Source organism: Chrysemys picta, chromosome 7 (genome assembly GCF_011386835.1).
Source record: "Chrysemys picta bellii isolate R12L10 chromosome 7, ASM1138683v2, whole genome shotgun sequence".
In the NCBI taxonomy this organism is placed as follows: Eukaryota; Metazoa; Chordata; order Testudines; family Emydidae; genus Chrysemys; species Chrysemys picta.
Genome location: NC_088797.1, coordinates 31,955,231 through 31,981,182, shown reverse-complemented (window position 1 = coordinate 31,981,182; position 25,952 = coordinate 31,955,231). Strand labels below are relative to the sequence as shown.

The window sequence follows — 25,952 nt, the reverse complement described above, 5'->3', positions numbered from 1 at the left end:
AGGCCTAGAAGATACAGGGGTTGCAGAGAGGGCAGCCCAAGGGTAGGCAGAGGCAGCAGGTCCAAACTCTCCTTGCCAATGATGAGTAGCAATTATACTGCGGTCTGCCCCAGTGAGCAGGGGCTAGATGATGACTGGCAGTGTAGAACTGATGAATGAAATTGTTTTTAATTATTCACTTTATTCATGTAACTTCATATTAAAGTTTTATGAATGAAACAATATTCATTCATAAAACTGGTTACCCCAATAACTGGTTAATTAACAATTAAGATGCTTGTTAAGAGCCATAGCTGTTCAGTCAGCTGCCTTTGTAAGTTTCACGATCAATCCAATTCCTGCTTAAATCACTAAGGCCTGGTCTACACTACGGGTTTAGGTCGACTTTAGCAGCGTTAAATCGAATTAAGCCTGGACACGTCCACACGACGAAGCCCTTTCTTTCGACTTAAAGGGTCCTTTAAACCGGTTTCTTTACACCACCTCCGACGAGGTGATTAGCGATAAAACCGGCCTTTGCGGGTCGGAATTGGGGTAGTGTGGACGGAATTCGACATTATTGGCCTCCGGGAGCTATCCCACGGTGCTTCATTGTGACCGCTCTGGACAGCACTCTCAACTCAGATGCACTGACCAGGTAGACAGGAAAAGACCCGCGAACGTTTGAATTTCATTTCCTGTTTGCTCAGCGTGGAGAGCACAGGTGACCACGCAGAGCTCATCAGCACAGGTAACCGTGATGGAGTCCCAGGATCGCAAAAGAGCTCCAGCATGGACCGAACGGGAGGTACGGGATCTGCTCGCCATATGGGGAAATGAATCAGTGCTAGCTGAACTCCGTAGCAGTAAAAGAAATGGCAAAGTATTAGAAAAGGTCTCCAAAGCCATGAAGGACCGAGGCCATAACAGGGACACACAGCAGTGCCGCGTGAAAATTAAGGAGCTACGGCAAGCTTACCACAAAGCCAGAGAAGCAAACGGAAGGTCCGGGGCAGAGCCGCAAACTTGCTGCTTCTACGCGGAGCTGCATGCCATTCTAGGGGGTGCAGCCACCACTACCCCAACCGTGTGCTATGACTCCGTCAATGGAGAAACATACAGGGATGACGGTTTGGGGAACGAGGAAGATGAGGATAGAGGTACTGTAGGTAGCTCACAGCAGCAAGAAAGCGGAGAAACCGGTTTTCCCAACAGCCAGGATATGTTTGTGACCCTGGACCTGGAACCAGTAACCCCCAAACTCACCCAAGACCCTCAGGGCACACAGGAGACCTCTGGTGAGTGTACCTTTGTAAATATTTGTAAACATTACACATGGTTTAAAAGCAAGCGTGTTTAATGATTAATTTCCCCTGGCAATCGTGGCCAGTACATCTACTGGAAAAGTCTGTTAACGTGTATGGGGATGGAGCGGAAATCCTCCAGGGACATCTCCAGAAAGCTCTCCTTCATGTACTCCAGGCCAGTAGCACGTAGTCTGGAATCATTGCATAACAAAGCATGGCAGCATATGGTCCCGGTGTTTGCTGGCATGCAGACAATATCCATTCCTTATCTCTCTTTGTTATCCTCAGGAGAGTGATATCATTCACGGTCACCTGGTTGAAATGGGGTGATTTTATTAAGGGGACATTCAGAGGCGCCCGTTCCTGCTCTTCTGAACAGAAATGTTCCCCGCTGTTAACCACGCGGTGGGGGGAGGGGTGAAGTGATCATCCCAGAGAATCGTGTGTGTGTGTGGGGGGGTGGTTTACTTGGGTTTGTGCCGCATGTTAACCGGGAAACCGCAGCCCCTCCTTTTACATTGAAAACCCATTTTAAATGGACAACCCAATTCATCCTTGATATGGGAAATGCGCTGCTGTTTGAAACCTTTCCCGCATGTTAAGAAGGTTAAAAAAGCCAAAACACTGTGGCCTACCATGGCTGCCTGCAAGCCGAAATATGCGACCTTGTAATGAAAGAGTGTACCCATTGTTCTCTAAAATTTGTCTTTTTTAACCACCTCTCCCTTCTCCTCCACCAGCTGCAAATGTTTTTCCTTCGCAGAGGCTAGTGAACATTAGAAAGAGAAAACGGAGGACGCGGGACGATATGTTCACGGAGCTGCAGATGTCCTCCCACGCTGATAGAGCACAGCAGAATGCGTGGAGGCAGTCAATGTCGGACATGAGAAAAGCACAATATGAACGAGAGGAGAGGTGGTGGGCTGAATGGCAGGATGAAAAGAGCAAGTGGCGGGCTGAAGACGATAGGTGGCGTCAGCTTGCAGACAGACGGCAAGAGTCAATGCTCCGTCTGCTGGAGCATCAAACTGATCTGCTCGAGCGTATGGTTGAGCTGCAGGAAAGGCAGCAGGAGCAGAGACCGCCGCTACAGCCCCTGTTTAACCAACAGCCCTCCTCCCCAAGTTCCATAGCCTCCTCACCCAGACGCCCAAGAACACGGTGGGGGGGCCTCTGGCCACCCAGTCACTCCACCCCAGATGATCGCCCAAGCATCAGAAGGCTGGCCTTCAATAAGACTTAAAGTTTTAAAATGCAGTGTGTCCTTTTCCATCCCTCCTCCCCCACCCATCTCAGGCTACCTTGGCAATTATCCCCCTACTTCTGTGAGGAACTAATAAAGAATGCATGAATGTGAAAAAACAATGACTTTATTGCCTCTGCAAGCGGTGCTCGAATTGGGGAGGGGAGGGTGGGGTGGGGTGGTTGGTTTACAGGGAAGTAGAGTGAACCGGGTCGGGGGGGGGGGGGGTTTGGAGAGTTCATCAAGGAGAAACAAACAGAAGTTTCACACAGTAGCCTGGCCAGTCACAAAACTCGTTTTCAAAGCTTCTCTGATGCGCACCGCGCCCTGCTGTGCTCCTCTAACCGCCCTGGTGTCTGGCTGCGCGTAATCAGCGGCCAGGCGAGTTGCCTCAACCTCCCACCCCGCCATAAAGGTCTCCCCCTTACTCTCACAGATATTGTGGAGCGCACAGCAAGCAGCAATAACAATGGGGATATTCTTTAAACGTCCAAATGCACATTCCACCACCATTCGGCACTTGCTCAGCCTGTAGTTGAACAGGTCCTGACTCCTGTCCAGGCTGCCTGTGTACGGCTTCATGAGCCATGGCATTAAGGGGTAGGCTGGGTCCCCAAGGATCACGATAGGCATTTCAACATCCCCAACGGTTACTTTCTGGTCTGGGAAGAAAGTCCCTTCCTCCAGCTTTCGAAACAGACCAGAGTTCCTGAAGACGCGAGCATCATGTACCTTTCCCGGCCATCCCACGTTGATGTTGGTGAAACATCCCTTGTGATCCACCAGGGCTTGCAGCAGCATTGAAAAGTACCCCTTGCGGTTTACGTAGTCGGTGGCTTGGTGCTCCGGTGACAAGATAGGGATATGGGTTCCATCTATGGCCCCGCCACAGTTTGGGAATCCCATTTCAGCAAAACCATCCACTATTGACTGCACGTTGCCCAGAGTCACTACCCTTGATATCACCAGGTCTTTCATTGCCCTGGCAAATTGGATCACAGCAGCCCCCACCGTAGATTTGCCCACTCCAAATTGATTCCCGACTGACCGGTAGCTGTCTGGCGTTGCAAGCTTCCACAGGGCTATCGCCACTCGCTTCTCAACTGTGAGGGCTGCTCTCATCTTGGTATCCTGGCGTTTCAGGGCAGGGGAAAGCAAGTCACAAAGTTCCATGAAAGTGGCCTTACGCATGCGAAAGTTTCGCAGCCACTGGGAATCGTCCCATACCTGCAGCACGATGCGGTCCCACCAGTCTGTGCTTGTTTCCCGGGCCCAGAATCGGCGTTCCACGGCATGAACCTGCCCCAGTGACACCATGATTTCCACATTGCTGGGGCCTGTGCCTTATGAGAGGTCTATGTCCATGTCAATTTCCTCATCACTCTCTTCGCCGCGCTGCAATTGCCTCCTCGGCTGGTCCAGGTTTCGCCTTGGCATGTCCTGGCTCTGCATATACTCCAGGACAATTCGCGTGGTGTTCATAGTGCTCATAATTGCCGCGGTGATCTGAGCGGGCTCCATGATCTCAGTGCTAGCTATGGCGCCTGGTCAGAAAAAAGGCACGAAACTAGTATCTGATGGACCAGGAGAAGGAGGGAGGGCCGAGTGACGACATGGCGTACAGGTAGAGGAACAGGGAATTAAAATCAAGAAAGGTGGCTGTGCATCAGGGAGAAACACAAACAACTGTCACACAGAATGGTCCCCCCAAAGATTAAACTGAAAACCCTGGGCTTAGCAGGCCGTTGATTTCACGGAGGAAGGGGAAGCAAATGAATACAGAACAAATCTATTTTTTACATCTTAAGCTGGCAGCCGACGGTGCAGCATGAGTGATAGCCTCTGCAGTACGATGATGACGGATACCAGTCGTAATATACCATCATCTACCAAAAGGCAAGGGGCTGCTGCTGTGTAGCAATGCAGCCCCACGTCTGCCAGCCCCACGTCCGCCAGCACCCAGATTGCCCTCGGCCTCTTCTGGGTGCTTAGCAGACAATACTGGGCAATTGGCAGAAAATAGTATACTGCGACTGATAGCCATCATCATCGAAACAGTAGCATGTCTGCCCAGGTGCCCATGATTGACAGCCACTGCAGTATGACGACGACGGATACCAATCATAATATACCATCTCCTACCAAAGGGCAAGGGGCTGGTGCAATGCAGCCCTACGGCTGCCAGCCCCACGGCTATTACTCATGCTACACCGTCTACTGCCAAAAGGCAGTTAGCAGCTGCTGCTGTGTAGCAATGCAGTCCCACGTCTGCCGGCACCCAGAGGACATATGGTGACGGTGAGCTCAGCTGAGCTGAGCGGGCTCCATGCTTGCCGTGGTATGTTGTCTGCACAGGTAACCCAGGTAAAAAGGCGCGAATCTATTGTCTGCCGTTGCTGTGACGGAGGGGGAGGGGCCTGACAACATGTACCCAGAACCTCCCGCGACACTGTTTTGCATCATCCGGGCATTGGGATCTCAACCCAGAATTTAAAAAAAAGGTGTGAAAGTAGTATCTGACGGACTAGGGGAAGGAGGGAGGGCGGGCCGAGTGACGACATGGCGTACAGGTACAGGGAATTAAAATCAAGAAAGGTGGCTGTGCATCAGGGAGAAACACAAACAACTGTCACACAGAATGGTCCCCCCAAAGATTAAACTGAAAACCCTGGGTTTAGCAGGTCGTTGATTTGACGGAGGGAGGGGGAAGCAAATGAATACAGAGCAAATCTATTTTTTACATCTTAAGACAACGGTGCAGCATGACTGATAGCCCTCGGCATCTTCTGGGTGCTTGGCAGCAAATACTGGGCGCTTGGCAGTTAGTGTATTACGATGGCCTTCAGGCCTATTGCACAATCTGCTGCTCAGGGAAGACTCTGCTAATGTGCGATGAGCCAACTTGTAATAGGACGGTTACCAGTCGTAATACACCATCTACTGCCAAAAGGCAAGGGGCTGGTGCAATGCAGCCCCACGGCTGCCAGCACCCAGATCGCCGATGAAGGCTACCAGTCTACTGCACCGTCTACCGCCAAAAGGCAGTTAGCAGCTGCTGCTGTGTAGCAATGCAGTCCCACGTCTGCCGGCACCCAGAGGACATATGGTGACGGTGAGCTGAGCGGGCTCCATGCTTGCCGTGGTATGTTGTCTGCACAGGTAACCCAGGTAAAAAGGCGCGAATCTATTGTCTGCCGTTGCTGTGACGGGGGGGGGGGGGGGGGGGAGGGGCCTGACGACATGTACCCAGAACCTCCCGCGACACTGTTTTGCATCATCCGGGCATTGGGATCTCAACCCAGAATTCCAAGGGGCGGCGGAGACTGCGGGAACTGTGGGATAGCTGTGGGATAGCTACCCATAGTGCAATGCTCCGGAAGTCGACGCTAGCCTCGTACTGTGGACGCGGTCCGCCGACTAGAGGCACTTAGAGCATTTTATGTGGGGACACACACAATCGGCTGTATACAACCGATTTCTATAAAACCGGCTTCTATAAATTCGAACTAATTTCGTAGTGTAGACATACCCTAAGACTTGCACTGTTTCAGTATTAAGTATCCGGGGGTAGCCGTGTTAGTCTGTATCTACAAAAACAACAAGGAGTCTGGTGGCACCTTAAAGACTAACAGATTTATTTGGGCATAAGCTTTCGTGAGTTAAAACCTCACTTCTTCGGATGCATCTTCGCTCTGGAGGCTGGTGAACTAAATCCCTGAATGACCCACAGGAGCTGCTGCATTGGTGAGTCGCTGGAGACCACAGTGAGGGTGATGTTTTTGTTTCAGTATTGTAACTTCTGTTCACCATTTATTACACTTGCCTACAGTGTAACTTCTGTTCACTGTTTGCCATATTGTAATTCAAACCCCATTTTTAAAACACTTAGGCCTGGTCTACACTAGGCGTTTATGTCGAAGTTAGCGCCGTTACATCGAATTAACCCTGCACCCGTCCACACTGCGATGCTATTTAGTTCGACATAGAGGTCTCTTTAATTCGACTTCTGTACTCCTCCCCGACGAGGGGAGTAGCGCTAAATTCGACATGGCCATGTCGAATTAGGCTAGGTGTGGATGGAAATCGACGCTAATAGCTCCGGGAGCTATCCCACAGTGCACCACTCTGTTGACGCTCTGGACAGCAGTGCGAGCTCGGATGCTCTGACCAGCCACACAGGAAAAGCCCCGGGAAAATTTGAATTGGAATTCCTTTTCCTGTCTGGCCAGTTTGAATCTCATTTCCTGTCTGGACATCGTGGCGAGCACAGCAGCACTGGCAACGATGCAGAGCTCTCCAGCAGTGATGGCCGTGCAGTCTGTGAATAGAAAGAGAGCCCCAGCATGGACTGATCGTGAAGTCTTGGATCTCATCGCTGTGTGGGGCGATGAGTCCGTGCTTTCTGAGCTGCGATCCAAAAGAAGGAATGCAAAGATCTACGAGAAGATCTCTAAAGACATGGCAGAGAGAGGATACAGCCGGGATGCAACGCAGTGCCGCGTGAAAATCAAGGAGCTGAGACAAGGCTACCAGAAGACCAAAGAGGCAAACGGACGCTCCGGATCCCATCCCCAGACATCCCGTTTCTACGAGGCACTGCATTCCATCCTCGGTGCGGCCGCCACCACTACCCCACCAGACACCGTGGACTCTGAGGATGGGATACTGTCCACGGCCGGTTCCTCGGACATGTTAGGGGACGGGGAAGATGAGGAAGGAGATGAGGAGGGCGAGGCAGTCGGCAGCTCTCACAACGCTGATTTCCCCGACAGCCAGGATCTCTTCATCACCCTTACAGAGATCCCCTACGAAGCGTCCCGAGCCGTTACCCCGGACACAGAATCTGGTGAAGGATCAGCCAGTAAGTGTTGTAAACATCTAAACATTTATTTTAAACAAAACAGGAATATTAACAATTAAAAGAATGGGTTGTTCATGATTAGTGTGCCCTAGGCGCTTAACGGTTTAGTAAGGGGCAGTGCAAGTTTTGAAAAGAAATCTAGCAATGTCCGGTTTTCAGTGATTGTCCTGCACAAGCCGCTCTACTGTTTATTCCCTGCTACTGCAGCTACAGTAAAATGCGGTCTATGTGTCCGGGGATAGAGCAGTAATCCTCCTGGGACATCTCGATGAAGCTCTCCTGGAGGTAACTTGAAAGCCGTTGCATGAGGTTCTTGGGGAGAGCGGCCTTATTGGGTCCTCCGAAGTACGACACGTTGCCGCGCCACGAGATTATCAAGTACTCCGGGATCATTGCTCTGCACAGCAGGGCGGCATACGGCCCTGGTCTTTGGAGGCTTTCCCGGAGCATTCTCTCTTTGTCGCTCTCGGAGATCCTCATCAGGGTGATGTCGGCCATGGTGACCTGCTTTTAATTAGGTAGGGGAATGTTAGTGTTGGGACTGCTTTCCCATTCCTTTACAGAACTGTAACCGCTGGTTTGCAGCCACGCGGTGGAGGCGGGAGAGGGGCAGCCGAAAGGGATCGTTCCCGGGGACAGCCGCGAGGGGGTGGGACAGGGGGCAGAGTTCCCGCTTGCCGGATTGCTGGCAGCAGGGACTGACATTGATTTAAATGTGAAATGAGGCCAGTGGTAATATAAAAGTTTTAAACTGCCACAAGTGTACGGCTTACCATGTCTGCCTGCAACAGAAATTCCGTTGTGCTGCCTCGCTTCTCAAATGTGCTGTTCAAGACCCCAGGCACTGAATGCGAAGGCCGAGAATTCGACCTTGTGCTGAGTGCGCATGTGAAAGGTGCTGTGCATGGTCTTGTTCACAGAGAAAGACTATGTTCTTTGTTCACAACTACATTTATCTTTCTTAGGAATTCACTCCCTTTTTCCCATTTCCACAGCCCCGTCTGCGACTGTCTCACAACCTAGCCTGGAATCACACTCCCAGAGGCTAGCGCGGATTAGGCGTAGGAAGAAGAGGACACGGGAGGACATGTTCTCTGAGCTTATGGCCTGTTCCCAAGCCCAGGCAGCACAGCAGACCCAGTGGCGGGAGAACTTGACCCGAATGCACCAAGCCAACATGGATCGGGAGGAGAGGTGGCGGCAGGAAGACCAGCAGGCGACTCAAACGCTGCTTGGACTACTGAGGGAGCAAACGGACACACTCCGGCGCCTTGTGGATGTTCTGCAGGAACGGAGGCAGGAGGACAGAGCCCCGCTGCAGTCCATCTGTAACCGCCATCCCCCGCCACCAAGTCCCATACCCACCTCACCCAAAGTGCAAAGAAGGAGAGGCGGCAGAGTCCCTGCTAACTCTCACTCCACCCCTGCAGAGAGCTCTAGTAGCAGAAGGCTCTCATTTCCCAAAATTTGAAAAGTTCTTTCCTTCCCGCCTGACAGAAGCCCACGTCCAAGTTTCACCTCCCAATGCCATGTGTAGTTGATAATAAAAAATTCGTTTCTGTTAACTACTGTTTCAATCATGTTCTTTTGGAGGAGGAGGGGAAAGGGGGTTGGTAATTGGACAGGACAGTCTCCTTTGGCAGGGTACATAGTCGGGGGCAGGCACAGCAGCAGGGCACATACACAGTGCAGTGATGCAGTGACTAGTTACCCCGGTTAGTCTGGGAGGTTGTTTTCATGTTATGTTGGGGGGGGGGGGTTGCTCTGTGACTTTGTGGCGGGGGAGGGCAGTTACAGATCTTGAGCGCCGGTCCTTAGGCAGGATCACAGAGCCACACAGCAGGGGATCTGTAACCGTCCTCCCCCTGCCACAAAGTCAAATAGACCCCCCATACACACAGTCCCGATCAGGAGGGGTGACAGGCTCCGTTGAAACAAGCATCCCACCGCAGCGGAGCCTGTCAATCCTTGAGTTTAGAAGCTGCATTCGCGTCACAACACTACACCCGCTCCGCACCACAGTCTGCGTCCCAGTTTTAAAAAATTCCCGCGAAAACAGTATTAAAGAAAACGGTGTGCTTTAACAAAGTAGAACTATTTTTATTTCGACACGTGTGTTGGAGGGGGGGTGAAGGGGGTATGTAACTGGATAGGATAGTCAACATTACCTGGGTAAAGAAACGGGGGCAGGTTTAGCTTCTCAGTACACAAACTATAAAGTCACAGGTTACCCTGCTCACTCAGGAACTTTGCTTTCAAAGCCTCCCGGATGCACAGCGCTTCCCGCTGGTCTCTTCTAATCGCCCGGCTGTCTGGCTGTGAGTAATCACCAGCCAGGCTATTTTCCTCAACCTCCCACCCCGCCATAAAGGTCTCCCCCTTGCTCTCACAGAGATTGTGGAGCACACAGCAAGCTGCTATAACAATGGGGATATTGGTTTCGCTGAGATCACAGCGAGTCAGTAAGCTTCTCCATCTCCCCTTGAGACGGCCAAAAGCACACTCCACCACCATTCTGCACTTGCTCAGCCGGTAGTTGAAGAGTTCTTTTTCAGTGTCCAGGGCGCCAGTATAGGGCTTCATGAGCCAGGGCATTAGCGGGTAGGCTGGGTCCCCGAGGATGACTATAGGCATCTCCACATCCCCAACAGTTATTTTGTGGTCCGGGAAGTAAATACCTTGTTGCAGCCGTCTAAACAGACCAGAGTTCCTGAAAACACGAGCGTCATGAACCTTGCCCGGCCATCCCACGTAGATGTTGGTAAAACGTCCCCTGTGGTCCACCAGTGCTTGCAGCACCATGGAAAAGTAGCCCTTTCGGTTAATGTACTGGGTGGCCTGGTGGTCCGGTGCCAGGATAGGGATGTGAGTTCCATCTATGGCCCCACCGCAGTTTGGGAATCCCATCGCTGCGAAACCATCTATGATCGCCTCCACGTTTCCCAGGGTCACTACCTTTGGCAGCAGTACATCAACGATTGCCTTCGCTACTTGCATCACAACAACCCCCACGGTAGATTTGCCCACCCCAAACTGGTTCGCGACTGACCGGTAGCTGTCTGGCGTTGCAAGCTTCCAGAGGGCTATGGCCACTCGCTTCTGTACACTCAGTGCAGCTCGCAACCGGGTGTCACTGTGCTTCAGGGCAGGGGACAGCAACTCACAAAGTTCCAGGAAAGTTCCCTTCCGCATGCGAAAGTTTCGCAGCCACTGGGATTCATCCCAGACCTGCAGCACTATGCGGTCCCACCACTCAGTGCTTGTCTCCCGTGCCCAGAATCGCCGTTCCACGGCATCAACATGACCCATTGCCACTGTGATGTCCTCGGCGCTGGGTCGCCTGCTTTCTGACAGGTCTGTGCTACTCTCAGACTTCAGGACATCACCGCGGTGCCGTAGCCTCCTCGCCTGACTTTTCTGCATCTGCCTCAGGGAAACCTTTATGATAAGCTGCGAGACGTTGAGAGCGGCCACAACTGCAGCGATGGTCGCAGCGGGCTCCATGCTCGGAGTACAGTGGCGTCCGCGCTGTCAATGACTGGAAAAGCGCGCGAACTGTTTTCCCGCCGGCGCTTTCAGGGAGGGAGGGCGGGAGTGATGGACGGATGACGACAGTTTCCCAAAAGCACCCTCGACTCATTTTGTTACCCAGAAGGCATTGCCGGCTACACCCAGAATTCCAATGGGCAGAGGGGACTGCGGGAACTGTGGGATAGCTGACCACAGTGCACCGCTTCGAATGTCGACGCTTTCTCCGTTAGTGTGGACGCACAAAGTCGAATTACTGTCCTTAGTGTGGACACACACGTTCGACTTTGCAATATCGATTACAAAAATTCGATGCAAGTAAAATCGAACTACTCTCGTAGTGTAGACAAGGCCTTAGGGTCTGTCTATGCTGCAGTCAGAGGCTGCAATTGCAACTGGAGCAGACATACCCCAGCTCGTTTTCATCTCGCTAGCTTGGCTCCCAGAACAGTGACGCTGCAGCAGCACATGCTTCAGCATGGGCTAGTCCTGTGACTAATGACCCAGGGGTCCAGACAGGCTTGTACAGCCTGTGCTGAAGTATTGCTCTGGTACCTGAGCTAGCGCGAGTAAAGCTAGCTCAGGTATGACTGCTCAAGCTGTAGTCACCCCTTCAGTCATGATTTATACTGGTGTAATTGAGTGGTCTGGTGGTTAAAACTAGGCATCAGGATTCTTGGGTTCCATTCCCAGTTCTGTGAGGGGAGTCGGGTCGCGTGGTTAGAGCTGTAGGGGCTGAGAATCAGGACTCCTGGGTTTGGTTACCAGTTCTGGAAGGAATGGAGTCTAGTGTGTCTGAGCAGTAGGAATGAGGGTCAGGACTTCTGAGTTGTGTTCCCAGCTCTGGCTGGAGAGTAGTGTCTAATGGTTAGAGCACATGGGCTCGGAGTCGGGACTCCCAGGTTCCATTCCCAGTTCTGGAATGGGAGGGGAGGTTAGAGTGCGTTTGTGTTGAGAGGGGGTTGGGAGTCAGGAGTCCCGACTCTGAGGGAAGTGAAATGTACCGGACTAGGGCACGGGAAGCTGAGAATCAGGACTCCTGGGTTCCCTTCCCTGTTTTCAAAACTGAACAAAGGAAATATCCTTTCTGACATGACAGTGTTCAACTGTAGAACTCACTGATACAGGATGATATTGAGGCCACAACTTAGCAAAATTCAAAGGGGAACTGGACATCTCTATCGGTAACAGGAATATCAATAATACAACAAAGAGTTTTAAAAGGCATATAAACCTTGTGCTTCGGGCCTTAAGCCAATCTGTGACTAGTGAAGCTGTGAGAAATTTTTCAACCGAAACTGTTTTGGGATGAAAAATGCAGATTTGGTGACACTGCAATGGTTCATGATTTCATGTTGGTTTTGCTGAATTGTTTGTTTCAGGGGGAAAATTCCAAAAAACTCTAAATGTTTTGATTTTTCGATTTGAAACAACTGTGTTTAGAAGTTTCCTTTACTTGTTTTTCAATAATAAAAAAATAAAAAGTTTAAAAATAATTTGCAATCAAAGCAAAATGTTTAGTTTGAAACCAATTTTTTACTCTTTTTGATTTGCTGAAAATTTTGAACAATTTAATTTTCAGCCAAAACATGTTTTTCCCTTGATTTTTTTCAAATTGTGAGTGAGCTGAAAAATCAATTTTTTCCCCAACTTTAATGACTGTTCAAGAGCAGGATGAGACTTAATGGTGGGGTGATAATTTCATATCTGCCCACTGCAGATTTCTTACACCTTCCTCTAAGGCATCTATTGCTGACCACTGTCAGACAGACTACATGGACCTTGGCTGCGATCAGTCCAGCAGTTCCTATATTCTGCCACCATTTCTGTACATATTCTTACAGAATTCCCTTAAGAATTGCCACCACGTGACTGTCCTGCAGTACTGGGCCAATCCTCAACAACGTGGATTAACACTTGTTGAGGATCTGGCCCGAAAATATTTGCTGAGCTCTTGGGTTCCATATGTTGGATCCCAGCAGAGTGCAACACCGGGTTTTGAACTCCATGGAGGAGCTACATAGAGTAATTGACTCATGTCCCCCACCTTGCACAGCAGCAGGTCCCGTGGTATAAATTCCTGCTGTGATTTGGAGGTCAACATGCTGTTTGAAGAGGTTGATTCCCTGCATTAAGTGCAAAATTCAACCCCTATTGAGTTGTCACTGATGCCTGCACATTACTTCTGGCATGATTAAAACAGTAAAAGAGCTAGGGCGGACTCTTCAAAAGTGCCTAAGCCCCCACTTTCCAAAAGGATTGGGTATCACATTTTCCAAGGTATTTAGGTGCCAAGAGATTCAGATAAGTACTCAGTGGGATTTTCAGAAGTGTTCAGTAGATGAGGCACCTAACTCTCATGGGAGTGGCTAAGTCACTGGTGAAAATGGAACATAGGCTCCTAAGGAACATAGGCATTTTGAAAATTGTACCCATAGCCCCCACAACAGTTGCTCGTTTTTCTTTCCTTAACTGGCTTCTTGGCTGGGTCTGGCATGGTGGGTTTCAGAAGGATCTTCATTTATTGTTCTTCATCTCTCAGATGCCTGGGTCTCGATGAAATGGAATATCAGTAAATATTAACATTTATACAAGCATCAAGAAATGTACTTGGCTTAAAACATGCTTGGAGCTAATGGGGCCAGATCCCACCTGGTGTAAATCAGCCATAGCTACACTGGAGTCAATGAGATCAGATTATCTATCTAATCTATCTAAATGACTGGAGGATAGCTAATGTGATGCCAATTTTTAAAAAGGGCTCCAGAGGTGACCCTGGCAACTACAGGCTGATAAGCCTCACTTCATCACTGCCTCACTGGGCAAATTGGTTGAAACTATCGTAAAGAACAAAATTGTCAGACACATAGATGAACGTAATTTGTTGGGAAATAGTCAACATGGTTTTTGTAAAGGGAAATCATGCCTCACCAATCTACTAGCATTCTTGAGGGGTCAACAAGCATGCTGACAAAGGAGATCCAGTGGATATAGTGTATTTAGATTTTCAGATATCCTTTGATAAGATCCCTCACCACAGGCTCTTAAGCAAAATAAGCAGTCCTGGGATAAGAGAGAAGGTTGTCTCATGGATTGGTAACTGGTTAAAAGATAGGAAACAAAGGGTAGGCATAAATGATCAGTTCTCAGAATGGAGAGAGGTAAATAGGGGGATCCCCCAGGGATCTGTTCTAGGATCAGTCCTATTTAAATATTCATAAACAATCTGGAAAAAGGGGTAAACAGTGAGGGGGCAAAATTTGCAGATGATACAAAACTACTCAAGATAGTTAAGTCCCAGGCAGACTGCGAAGAGCTACAAAAGCATCTCATAAAACTGGGTGACTGGGCAACAAAATGGCAAATGAAATTTAATGTTGATAAATGCAAAGTAATGCACATTGTAAAACATAATCCTAACTGTACATATAAAAAGATAGGGTCTAAATTAGTTGATACCCCTCAAGAAAGTGATCTTGGAGTCCTTGTGGATAGTTCTCTGAAATCATTCAGTCAATGTGCAGTGGCATTCAAAAGAGCGAACAGAATGTTGGAAATCATCAAGAAAGGGATAGATAATAAGACAGAAAATATCATATTGCCTCCATATAAATCCATGGTATGCCCACATCTTGAATACTGCATCCAGATGTGGTCACCCCATCTCAAAAAAGATATATTGGAATTGGAAAAAGTTCAGAATGGGGCAACAAAAATGATTCGGGGTATAGAACGGCTTCTGTATGAGGAAAGATTAATAAGACTCGACTTGTCAGCTTGGAAAAGAGTCGACTGAGGGGGGATATGATAGAGGTCTATAAAATCATGAGTGGTATAGAGAAAATAAATAAGGAATTGTTATTTACTCCTTCTCATAATACAAGAACAAGGGGCTACCAAATGAAATTAACAGGTAGCAGGTTTAAAACAAACACAAGAAAGTACTTTTTCACACAATGCAATGTCAACCTCTGGAACTCCTTGCCAGAGGGCGTTGTGAAGGCCAATACTATAACAGGGTTCAAAAGGGAGCTAGATAGATTCATGGAAGATAGGTCCATCAATGGATATTAGCCAGGATGGGCAAGAATGGTGTCCCTAGCCTATGTTTGCCAGAAGCTGGGATTGGGTGACAGGGCATGGATCACTTGATAACCTGTCTGTTCATTCCCTTTGGGGCACCTGCCATTGGCCACTGTCAGAGGACAGGATACTGGGCTTGATGGACCTTTGGTCTGACCCAGTATGGCAGTTCTTCTCTATCTAATCATGCATATCATTTCTTGTTTGTGCTCTCGCTCTCTCTCAGTGGACCCATATCACAAAACTCCCACAAGGTGCATCATGGCTACTGTTCTTGCCTCCCAATAGATTCTACTAACCGTGTCTCCATCTCCTCTATGGTCTCAGGCAATGGCACGTTGTGTCTCTGGCAGAAAGGTCGCTGCAATGCAGGAGATGATTGGGGCAGCTCCATAAATGATCAGTGGCAGGAAGGGAATGTATTCCTCCAACATCTTCACCAATGGGGCAAGGATGCTGCCAGGTGTGCCATGGTGTTGCTCAAACCCATGCCGGTCTGCCTGTGAATTTGAAATCATAACAAACAGAGCTATTAGCATAAGCCACAGTGATGAGAAAAATCTGGGCTAAGGAGCTCACAGGCAATAAGCCAAGCAGTACTTTTCAGCCAGGCCCTGTGGACTAGTAGAGTGACTAGGGAATCAGGACACCTGGGTTCTTTTCCTTGCTCTGCCACTGACCCGGTGTGTAACCTTGGGCAAGTCACTTCCTCTCTGTTCATCTTTTTCTCCTCGCACCCTCAGTCTGTCTTGTCTATTATGATTGTGAAGAGCAGAGACTGCTGTCACTATGTGTCTGGGCAGCACTTGGCACAATGGGGCCCTAATCTCAATTTGGGTCTGTGCAGTACCTTATATAATGGGGGCCCTGATCTCACTCGGGATCTGTGGAGTGCCTGATATAATGGGGACTTGATCTCAGTGAGGGTCTGTGCAGCAGTTGGCACCATGGGGCTCTGGTGTGGTCTATAGGTGCAAACTTAACAAATGGGATCTTTCCTGGGGGTAGGTTACCACACAAGTGCAGGGTTTCTTGAGGCTGGGACTGAGCTAGCTAGATCTTTGGTCTGATGTGGCAATTCCTAGTTCCTAGAAGGGCAATTTTGGGTGGCTAGACTGAGACACCTCAGAGGGCCCTCACTTTTCAGATGGCACATCCACAGCAATTGCAGAGAATCAGGCCCAGTTGCAGTGTCCTAACGTGGGCATCCCCTGAGGTGCCCAAAGTCACTACTAGAGTTGGTCGGGAAATTGTTTTCCTGTCCCATGATACATTTTGAGATTTCAAACATTTTTCCCATTCTGAATCAGGACGAATTATTGACATTTCAAAAAATTTTGTGAATTCAACAGTATAAAAAAATCTTGGTTTGGGTCTGATACCAGACATCTCTGTGTTCTTGGGGAACCAGGGTGCAGTATCCAGCCTGACTCATGAAAGACACCCTCCTCCCTCTGCTTAAACCAAAACCCATCAGAGGAGAAAAACTTGCAGAGAGCAGTGAAGGGCGTTGGGAGACACAACTAGACCCCTCCTGACAAGGGTGACAAGATTAAGACATCTCAATTTACATACAGAATGGAGAACAGAGAACCACACTGAATTCTGGGACCAGAAAAAGCAGGGAAGCACTGCATCATGGGAATCTCTGCTCCAGATGCTAATGAACCTACCCCTGCACACACCCAGCTCAGCAATTATCAGACCAATTCTAGTAATGAATCCTTAATTGATATCCAAATACTAAAGCAGCCTAGTTTCATTATGAGCTCCCTGGAAGAAACCACCACCCATAGCCAAGAGTGATCAGCTCCTATTGTCTAGTCTAAAGAAAACCCTTGAGTCACCAGCTTACCTATAAATAAATCTATTGTTCTCCCTTGAACAATTGTATTTTCTCTACAAAAATTCCTACTCACCCTCTAGTCAGGGTTCTGATGCTTAGATCCAAACTAGGCATCAGTTCCACTGAAACTCCATCTTCTCCTAACTGATTATGCTGGGGCTCTGCCTGTCTCCAGCACTCAGGACCCTCCGCTACCACCATCACCTGAGAACCCCGACCAGTTCAAGCCTCATGGAATGGGTGAGATCCCCCCTCTTTCTCTCTCTCTCTGTTTTCCTTTCTACCTTAGGTATTAACCTTTAATAATGTATGTTATGTTGGTTTAGCTCTCTTTGTGTAGTGTGAAAGTGAAATGAATTATATTAAAGAAATAGAATGAATTAAAGAATGCTGTATGTACCTTTAAGTAGAAATGAGAAATGCTGCAAGCCAGGGGGGCAGGAAAGCAGACATTAACTGCTTAATGAATTGCCCCACTTAAGGGCAATTGGTGAAGCATTAGCCTTAGATCGATAAGAGTTAATAAGGAAGCAGGATATGCATATTGTGCCCTATGCAAATTTTACAATTTTGCTCTCTCTGTCCCTTTGTTTAGTTTGCACCCTTTTATCTGTATAAATAAGACTGTTTGAATCTTGCATGGGGGCTCACATTATCTGAATGTATTAGCAGAGCGCTGTGCTAATAAAACAGAGTGGTCTGACAAACTATGAGTCCTGAGTCTAACTTTGACAATAGTTATCACTATTATTCAATAAATAGCTTTTATGGTTAAGTTGGTTGCTGCTTCTCTCTCTTCTCTTCTGTGTTTTTAGCTTCCCCCATTCACTCTACAGCCACGCTTCTTTTACCTAAGCTAAAGATCCCTGCGGCGCCCAAAATACCGTAGGGTTTGCACATCAAGTAGGTTACTGCCAGTACAATTGTGATGTGAGAGTGGGGATAGGGACGTGCTGAATCTGGGACGCATAAGGGTAACCGCTTGAAAGTGCTGCTTAACCCAGTCCATGGAGCCCAGGGGCACATAAGGAAAGGCAGCTTGAAAGTGCTACTTCATCCAGTCCAGTGAGTCCAGAGACATATAAATAGGGTTACCATATTTCAGCAAGCAAAAAAGAGGATGGGAGGAGTCCCGCCCTAGCCCCGCCCCTGCCCCTCCCACTTCCCGCCCCCCCAGAACCCCCAACCCTCCCCCCGTTCCTTGTCCCCTGACTGCCCCCTCCTGGGACCCCTGCCCCTAACTGCCCCCCAGGACTCCACCCCCTATCTAAGCCTCCCTGCCTCTTGTCCCCTGACTGCCCCAATCCTTATCCACACCCCCACCCCCAGACAGACCCCTGGGACTCCCACGCCCCATCCAACCACTCCCCACCCCCTGACAGCCCCCCCCAGAACTCCCAACCTATCTAAACCCCTCTGCTCCCTGTCCCCTGACTGCTCCGATCCCTCTCCCCACTCCTGCCCCCTGACAGCTCCCCCCCAGAACTCCCAGCCCCCCACCCCCCCCGCTCCTTGTCCCCTGACTGCCCCCTCCTGGGACCCCTGCTCCTAACTGCCCTCCAGAACCCCACCCCCTACCTAAGACTCCCTGTTCCTTGTCCCCTAACTGCCCCCTACCTGTACCCTGACTGCCCAAAACTTTCTCCAGTCCCCCCAAAAAGCCCCCCCCTGAACTCCCGACCCCCCCCGTTTCTTGACTTCCCCCTCCAGAACCTCCCTGCCCCTTCTCCTGCCCCCTGGCCCCCTTACCCTGCTGCTCAGAACAGGGTGTTGGGCTCTGTGCGAGCCGGACACGTGGCTGCGCTCCCCAGCACAACACACAACCCGGTCCCTGGCCCTGCACGGACCGGGGAGGAGGGGCTGCCGGCTCAGAATGCAGGGAGGGAGGGAGGGGGGGGCGGAGGAGGAGCTCCTCTACAGCTGCTCCGGAGTCCAGCCCGTGACTTTCCTGCAGCTCTCCCAGCCGCTCGCTCTGCTCTGCCGGGGAGGGGGGAAATCCCGGACATTTTGAGTTATTTACAAATTCCCCCCGGATGCTATTTTTAGCACAAAAAGGAGGACATGTCCGGGTAAATCCGGACGAATGGTAACCCTACATATAAAGGGTCAGCTTGACAGTGCTGATTGACCCAGTCCGCCCAGACTTGCTCTGTTAGTGTGTGTGTGTGTGTGTGTGTGTGTGTGTGTGTGTGTGTGTGTTCATCCGGTTTTTGGGGCTGGAGAAACCCAGCCCTAGGGAACCTAGGTCCTGCAGTGTAGCTCCATTGGGAGGGGACTTGCAGCAGGGAGAAGTAGAGTTCCATATGAAAACACAAGTGACACAAACAGTACATTGATAGAATTACAGAATCCTCTTCCCTAGAAGAGTAACCTGAATAAATGAGCATACCCCAAAGTAATGGGAAAATCTGGTAACAGGTCCCTCACATCATTTCATTTCGATTTCGACCACTATTTGTACAATTGTTGTTTTTTTAATACACATTCCAAACACAAAGTTGTTTCCAACCAGAAAAAAACTGAAATTTTCATTTTGGAAGTGTAATTGCCAACCTCCCTCCTCCCTCCCACCCCCATTTTTTCCAACCAACCCTTTCCCGTGAAAAGCTTTGGCTTTGATGAAATAGCTTTTTCCGTCAGAAAAAATACATTTTGATGAAAAATTCCCAACCAACTCTAATCACTAGTCACTTGGCTCTGGTCTTTTGCTGTTCCGCGGGGCTGCATGTGAAGTTTGAGCTGCACCCTCTGAGTTTTTTCTACATACCTAATCACTGTGGGGTACAGCTCACTCGTGTAGAGGACGACACAGTTAAAGGAAGCAGCAAGACAGCCTTTTCCAACGACAGCCAGAACGGTGCGCAGGGTCTGCAGATCTTGAGAGAAGCACACAATGGAGGAGGGTTAAGCATGTGGAAAAAGGCTGAAATGCTCAAGAAGGATCAGGAGTCAATGGGATGTATCCCCAGCCCCTGGTGCCGATGGGGCCAGATCTGCAGCTGGTGTAAATCAGCATAGCTGCACTGGTGCCGATGGGGCCAGATCCCCAGCTGGGGTAAATCAGCATAGCTGCACTGGTGCCGATGGGGCCAGATCCCCAGCTGGTACAAATTGGCTGTAACTCCATTGGATTCAATGGAGCCAAATCCCCAGCTGCTCCATTGAAGCCAAAAGGGGCAAGAAATCAATGGATCTGGGCTAATTGACACCAGCTGAGGATCTGTGCCTCAGTTTGCCATCTAGAAATAAGAGTGATAGTCCTTTCTGTGTTGTGTCCATTTAGATTGTGAGCTCTTTGGGGCAGGGCCTGTCTCTCCCTTTAGGTCTGTGCAGTGCTAGGCACAATAGGGCCCTGATGTCATCTGGGGTCTGTGCAACACCTCGCCCAATGATCAAATACTAATAACCATCTACCCAGCTTTGTTTGTGAAACTGTGTCTGTCACCCCACCCAGACAGCGGCTCATCCACTTCGCAACCATCTTGCAACAGGCCAGCCTGGATCAGGCCAAACATGTCTCTTCGGTTGCTTTATGGGGAAGTGCCATGGCAACTGGTGTCGTAAACATGTGCCAGCTGCTTCAATCCTTGGCAGCAGCAGGTGGTTCTGTACCCTGCAGTACCTCAGCCACAGAACACAGCTGTGACATATCCATGGGCTTGAGCCCCATTAGCCCTTATGGATCAGCTCTCCTGGCCCTTCTCCCTCCCCTGCAGCTGACCATGTCAGCCAGGCTTTGGACCTTTGGTAGGACAAAGGCTTGAACACTTCCGGATTGAACACTGAAAATCCAGGACACCAGGTAACCACCTTGTGTGACAAAGATGTTGGCTAGGATAGAGAGTCCAGCCAGGATGAGGGTCAAGGCCTGTGTGAACTGGCGCCCGATGAAGCTGATTGTGAGGACTGAAATGAACTTCGCTGGGAAATCAACAGCTCCTAAGACCAGCTGGATCAAGAAGATATTGACACCGAAATTCTGTAGGTCCATGGCCAACCCATAATAGGCAAAGCAGGTGAAGCAGACAGGTATTGATGCATAGAGGGTCCTTATCATTGAGTTTATTTGTTACACACATGTTCCCTTTCAGCAATAGGCCCTGGAAATGTGTTTATTGGTTGGAGTCAGGACCCCTGGATTCTCTTCACTGCTTTGGGTGGCAGTGTAGTCTAGTGGGTAGATTGCACTGTGTTCTGTTCATGGCTCTGGGAGGAGATTAGGGTCTAATGAGTTAGACTGGGGAGCAGCTGGGAACCAGGATTCCCAGGTTCTATGTCCAGCTTTGGAAGAAGAGTGGGGCCTAGTGGTTAGAGCAAGAGGGGACTTTGCTCTGTTAACTCTCAGAGAGGAATGGGGGTCAATAGCTGGAACAGGACACACTAGGCACCAAGGATTCCTGGGTTCTTTTCCCAGCTCTGCACATGGAATGTGTCCTGGGACTAGGACTAAGTGACTATAGGAGCCAGGATTCCTGGGTCCTATTCCTGCTTCTGGGTAGAATCACCTCCTGATGGTTTTCTCTACATGCTGTCTCCCAAATGGGGTTTACCGAAGTCTAGCTATAACATACTGAATTGTGATCTAGTTGGATATTCAATCGAGGTGAAATTGACTGTCACTGACATGCCATGGGATGAAGTGGAGCGTCAATGGGGCTTAGTAGAGCTGAGCAAAATTTTTCATCTAGAACTTTTTTCAGCACAAAATGCAGACTCAATGACATCAAAATGTTTAGGGAATTCATGTCCCTTTTGCTGAATTGTTTCAGATTAAAAAAAAAAGCCCCACAAAACCAAACCAAACCAAAATCTAAATGTTTTCAGTTTTGGTTCAAAATGAATGTTTGTCTCAAACATTTCTTTAATTTTATTTTAAAAAATCTTTAAATATTTAAAATCAAAACAATGTTTCACTTGATTTTTTTTCAACTTTTTGTTAGTCAAAATTTAAGAAAAAAATGATTTTCTGTTCAACCAAAAATGATTTTTTGTACTGATTTTTCGGAATTGCCTGCGGGTCAGAAAATCCATTCTTTGCCCCATTCCTCAGCAAATTGTCGTGCCTGGTTTACTTGCTGCAGGCTGCTTCATATCATAGTCTCAGCTTCCTCTTTGTGCAAGCACAAGAGCCGACTAACCATACAAAGCAGAGGAAGAAGGATATCCGGCGTATGACAGGGGTCCGCACCAGGTCGATGAAGGTATAGCTGCTCTTTGCAGAGGCTATTTCTTTTTGCATGTTGGATCTCAAGACCTGGGAGAGAGAAGAGAATTCTGGGTAACGGCATGGGGCCCCCATGGTGGGAAAGGCCTGGAAACATAGCAGGGGAATGGGAGGGAATGAGATTCTGGATCATCCAGTGGTGCCAAAATTCTAGTTTCAGAGGAGGCCTCAGTCTAGACAAAATAATGCGTATGTGTAGGAAGGGATGGATGGATGGATAGAGAGAAGGGTGTGCATGGGGATGGATGGATAGTTGGATGGATAGAAGCATTTGTATGGGGATGGATGGATGGAGAGGTGTGTGGGGAGATGAAAGATAGATGGAGATGAATAGAGATATTATGTATGAGTATATGTTTATAAAAGATAGGTGTTTATGTCTAGAGATGGATACATAGATGGCTCGATAGGTGGCTATAGGTAGAGAGATTGATAGAAGATACCTTGTAGGTATAGGAATCCCATTGTACGAGAAAGAAGTCAAACCATGGTGAGAATTCCATTGCTCAGGGAACAGTAAAGGCAGTTCCGCCACTGGTGTACATGTGCAGAGTCACCATGACGTGTGCAACCATGCTGATTTATACCTGCTTGTCTCACGTGCCTATATCAGCTGCTGGAGTTGGTGGGAGCTCTCAGCCTCTCTGAGATCCAGTCTTACCTCTATGTTGAGTTTGTCTCCTACTTCCTTCTTCCGGTTTATCCTGGCCACTGTCTGGAGCTGCTTCACTGCCTCATCAGGTTTGCCTAGGGTGACCAGATCACCCAAGTCAAATATCGGGACGCGGGGGGAGGGGCGGAGGGTGACGCAGGGGGGGGGAGGCGTGGCGGGGGGCGGGGCCAAAAAAAAAGAAAAAAAACCTTCCTCCGCAAGCGCTGGATGGAGGCCCGGGAGACCAGGGGAAGCGCGGGGCCGGGGTGAGTAAGAGTCCGGCCTGGCCCCGAGCAGGCAGGACTCAGTTGGGTGGTAGGGAGAGGAGGGGGGCGGCCTGCGGGGCCAGGCGGCGGCTGTTCTCACCCCCGGGCAGCGGGACTCGGGAGCAGCCGCTGCTGCAGCTTCCACTGCCGCGGGGGAGGAAGCGGCCATGGCTCTTGGCGGCTGCGGCTGTGGCGCCCCCGAACCCCCCAAGCCGGGGCCTGCTGCGGGAACCCAGCAGCGCGCATGCTGGGCCCAGCCCCTGGCCAGTCGCGTCTGGGCTGCTGCCCAGCTGGTGCTATCCCGCGGCGGCCCCGGAGCGGGGGCAGCAGGCCCCAGCCCCCCCGTCCCGCTCGGGTCCCGCAGGGGAACGAACGGGGCTGGGCTGCCGATGCCTCCGCCCCGGGGCCGCCACGGGATAGCACCACCTGGGCAGCAGCCCAGACGCGACTGGCCAGGGGCTGGGCGCAGCGTGCACGCTGCTGGGTCCCCGCAGCAGGCCCCGGCTCGGGGGGTTCAGGGGCGCCACAGCCGCAGCCGCCAAGCGCCATGGCTGCTTCCTCCCCCGCGGCAGTGGGAGCTGCAGCAGCGGCTGCTCCCGAGTCCCGCTGCCCGGGGGGGGAGAACAGCCCCCGCCTGGCCCCGCGGGCCGCTCCCCTCCTCTCCCTACCACCCAACTGAGTCCTGCCTGCTCGGGGCCAGGCCGGACTCTTACTCACCCCGGCCCCGCGCTTCCCCTGCGTCTCCCGGGCCTCCCTCCAGCGCTTGCGGAGGGAGGAGGAATGGTGAGCCTGGGGAAGAGGCGGGGATTCGGGGAGGGATCCAATCGGGGGAGGAGGGGGCAGAGTTGGGGCGGGGGGGGTGCGAGCACTTCAGGGCTCCGGGCTCCGGGGCATTTCCTTGTTTGTCCAGTGTCCCGACCGCAGGTCGGTCGGGACGCGGGACAAACAAGGAAATATCGGGACAGTCCCGATAAAATCGGGACGTCTGGTCACCCTACCTCCACCTGCCCAGGGTGGGGAAGCCAAGAGCAGCCCCCAGCCTGTGTTCCCACCCCTGTTCTCAGTGGCAGGTAGAGAGTTTGCAGAGGGTTTCCCGTTACATGTTCCAATGATAGGTAGAGGGTTTGCAGCTCCCCCCCGACCCAGCTCTGGCCGGGGGACAGGAACTCGGAGCTGCAGCCCAGGCATAGTAAGAGCTGGGCAGCTGTGGGGAGCCACGGACCCTCCGCCTGCCCTGGGAGGAGGGTCTGAGGGACACAGACATGGGCTGGGGGCTGCTTTCGGCCCCTCCACCCCAGGCAGGTGGAGGGTCTGCAGCTCAGTGCCTCATGCTGCCTGGCCTCCCCAACCAGGCTCCGGGTGCTGGCCTGGCCAGGGGGCTGGGGCCTCATGGGGAAAAGGAGGGGCAGAGAGGCCTGTGGAGAAAAGTGGACAGGCTAGGCTCATACACTTTCAGAAAGTGGGAGGGCCATGACCTCTGCCCTCCCCCCACTTTCTGAAAGTGGGAGAGCCATGACCCCTGCCCCCCCACACCCTCTCTCCCAGTTCCAGCACCCTTGGCCCAGGAGTCCTGGCAAAGGTGGAGACTTGCCAAGCCCAGGTCCACTGGGTCAAGAGCTTTGGCTTGGTGATGGGGGATGGGTGGCCCTCACTCTAGCTCCCTCCCACCCATGCTATGGGCCATCTGGTGGGGTGTGGATCCAATGCTCTCTCTGGATGTCTACATTTCTGCCATTGATCCCTCCCCACTGGAGAACTGGGGTGATCTCGAGGCCAGAGCGGCTGACCAATTTCATAGGTGCACAGGGCTGCTCGGTGCCTTTTCCTTCAGGGCAGGGCACTAGTGCTCAACAAGCTGGTCCTGTCAATGCTCTGGCACCAGCCAGCCTCCAGAAGATGATCCTGGAGTTTTTCTGGTCAGGGCCCCACTGGGTCTCTACAGGGGTCCTGAGCCTTCCCCTGGAGAATGTCAGCCAGGACTTGGTCTGCATCCACAGCAAGGTCCATGCCTTCTACCTTAGGCTCTGCAGAGGCTGCTTTACAGTGCAGGGAGTCCGCATGGAGCATGCTGGTGCATGCTTTCTTCCACTGCCTCTGATACAACCAGCTCTTTTACTTCCAGCTGAGGGGGTCTCCCCCCAAGACATCTCTGACCAGTCAGTTTTCTACCAGGCCCTGGAAGCTACTTTCAGAGACCGGGTCCACAGTGGCAGCCAAAGGGAAGGACCTCCTCACGGAGCCCCTGCTACACATTCTGCACACCAAAGTGTGGGTGACAAAATGCCCCTTGGTGCACTGGAGGTTGGCCCTGGCTGGCACCACTAGAGTTGGAGACCACCTGGACTATGATCAGAAGGATTGGGTTGATGCTGTGGCACTTAGCCAGAGAATGGAGCTGTCCACCCTGCACATCCGCAGTCATGTGCTCCATGAGGTGAAGGCAGCTTTGCCTTCTGCTTCGCTTGCTTTCCTCTAGGAGGCCCTGTGGGAGGATGTTCCCTGCCTGCCTTTCTAGGATGACCAGATAGCAAGTGTGAAAAATGGGAGGGGCGGGGGGAAGGAGTGGCAGGGGAATAGGCACTTATATAGGACAAAATGCCAAATATCATGACTGTCCCTATAAAATTGGAACATCTGGTCACCCTCTGCCTCTTACCCCCCTGGCCCACAAGACCTTGTCATCAGGCCTCTGCCCCACAACCCTCCTCGGCCGTCCCTGACATGCAACTTCAGTTGGCTGAACACAGGGTTACCATATTTCAGGTTCCCAAAAGAGGTCACTGCCAGAGGGGGAGGGGTGCTGGAGGAAGGGAGAGGGCCTGGAGGGGAGGTACAGTTGGGGGTGCTGGAGGGTGTATTTGGGGGGTTCTGGAGGTCTGTGTGTGTACTGGGAGGGGTACCCTGGGGGTGCTGAAGAGGATACTGGAAGGGTATGGGAGGGGGTAAGTGCATATTGGGAGGGG

General features: G+C 50.9%; 2 protein-coding genes and 1 pseudogene across 2 annotated transcripts; 2 read left to right on the top strand and 1 right to left on the bottom strand.

Moving 5' to 3' along the window:
• The first annotated feature begins 361 nt into the window (after positions 1-361).
• LOC135972587 (uncharacterized) lies at positions 362-2,726 on the top strand. The gene is made up of 2 exons (XM_065551121.1): positions 362-1,277; positions 2,027-2,726. Exons 1-2 carry the CDS (start codon positions 740-742, stop codon positions 2,527-2,529), a joined length of 1,041 nt encoding a protein of 346 aa, XP_065407193.1. The 5' UTR covers positions 362-739; the 3' UTR covers positions 2,530-2,726.
• A 3,727-nt stretch (positions 2,727-6,453) lies between these two features.
• Positions 6,454-8,951, top strand: LOC135972586 (uncharacterized). Its single transcript, XM_065551120.1, has 2 exons — positions 6,454-7,390; positions 8,386-8,951. The coding sequence occupies exons 1-2, from the start codon at positions 6,814-6,816 to the stop codon at positions 8,859-8,861; spliced, it is 1,053 nt and encodes a 350-aa protein (XP_065407192.1). The 5' UTR covers positions 6,454-6,813; the 3' UTR covers positions 8,862-8,951.
• A 6,315-nt stretch (positions 8,952-15,266) lies between these two features.
• LOC101931941 (solute carrier family 22 member 6-A-like) lies at positions 15,267-22,646 on the bottom strand (annotated as a pseudogene).
• Between the last annotated feature and the right edge of the window lie 3,306 nt (positions 22,647-25,952).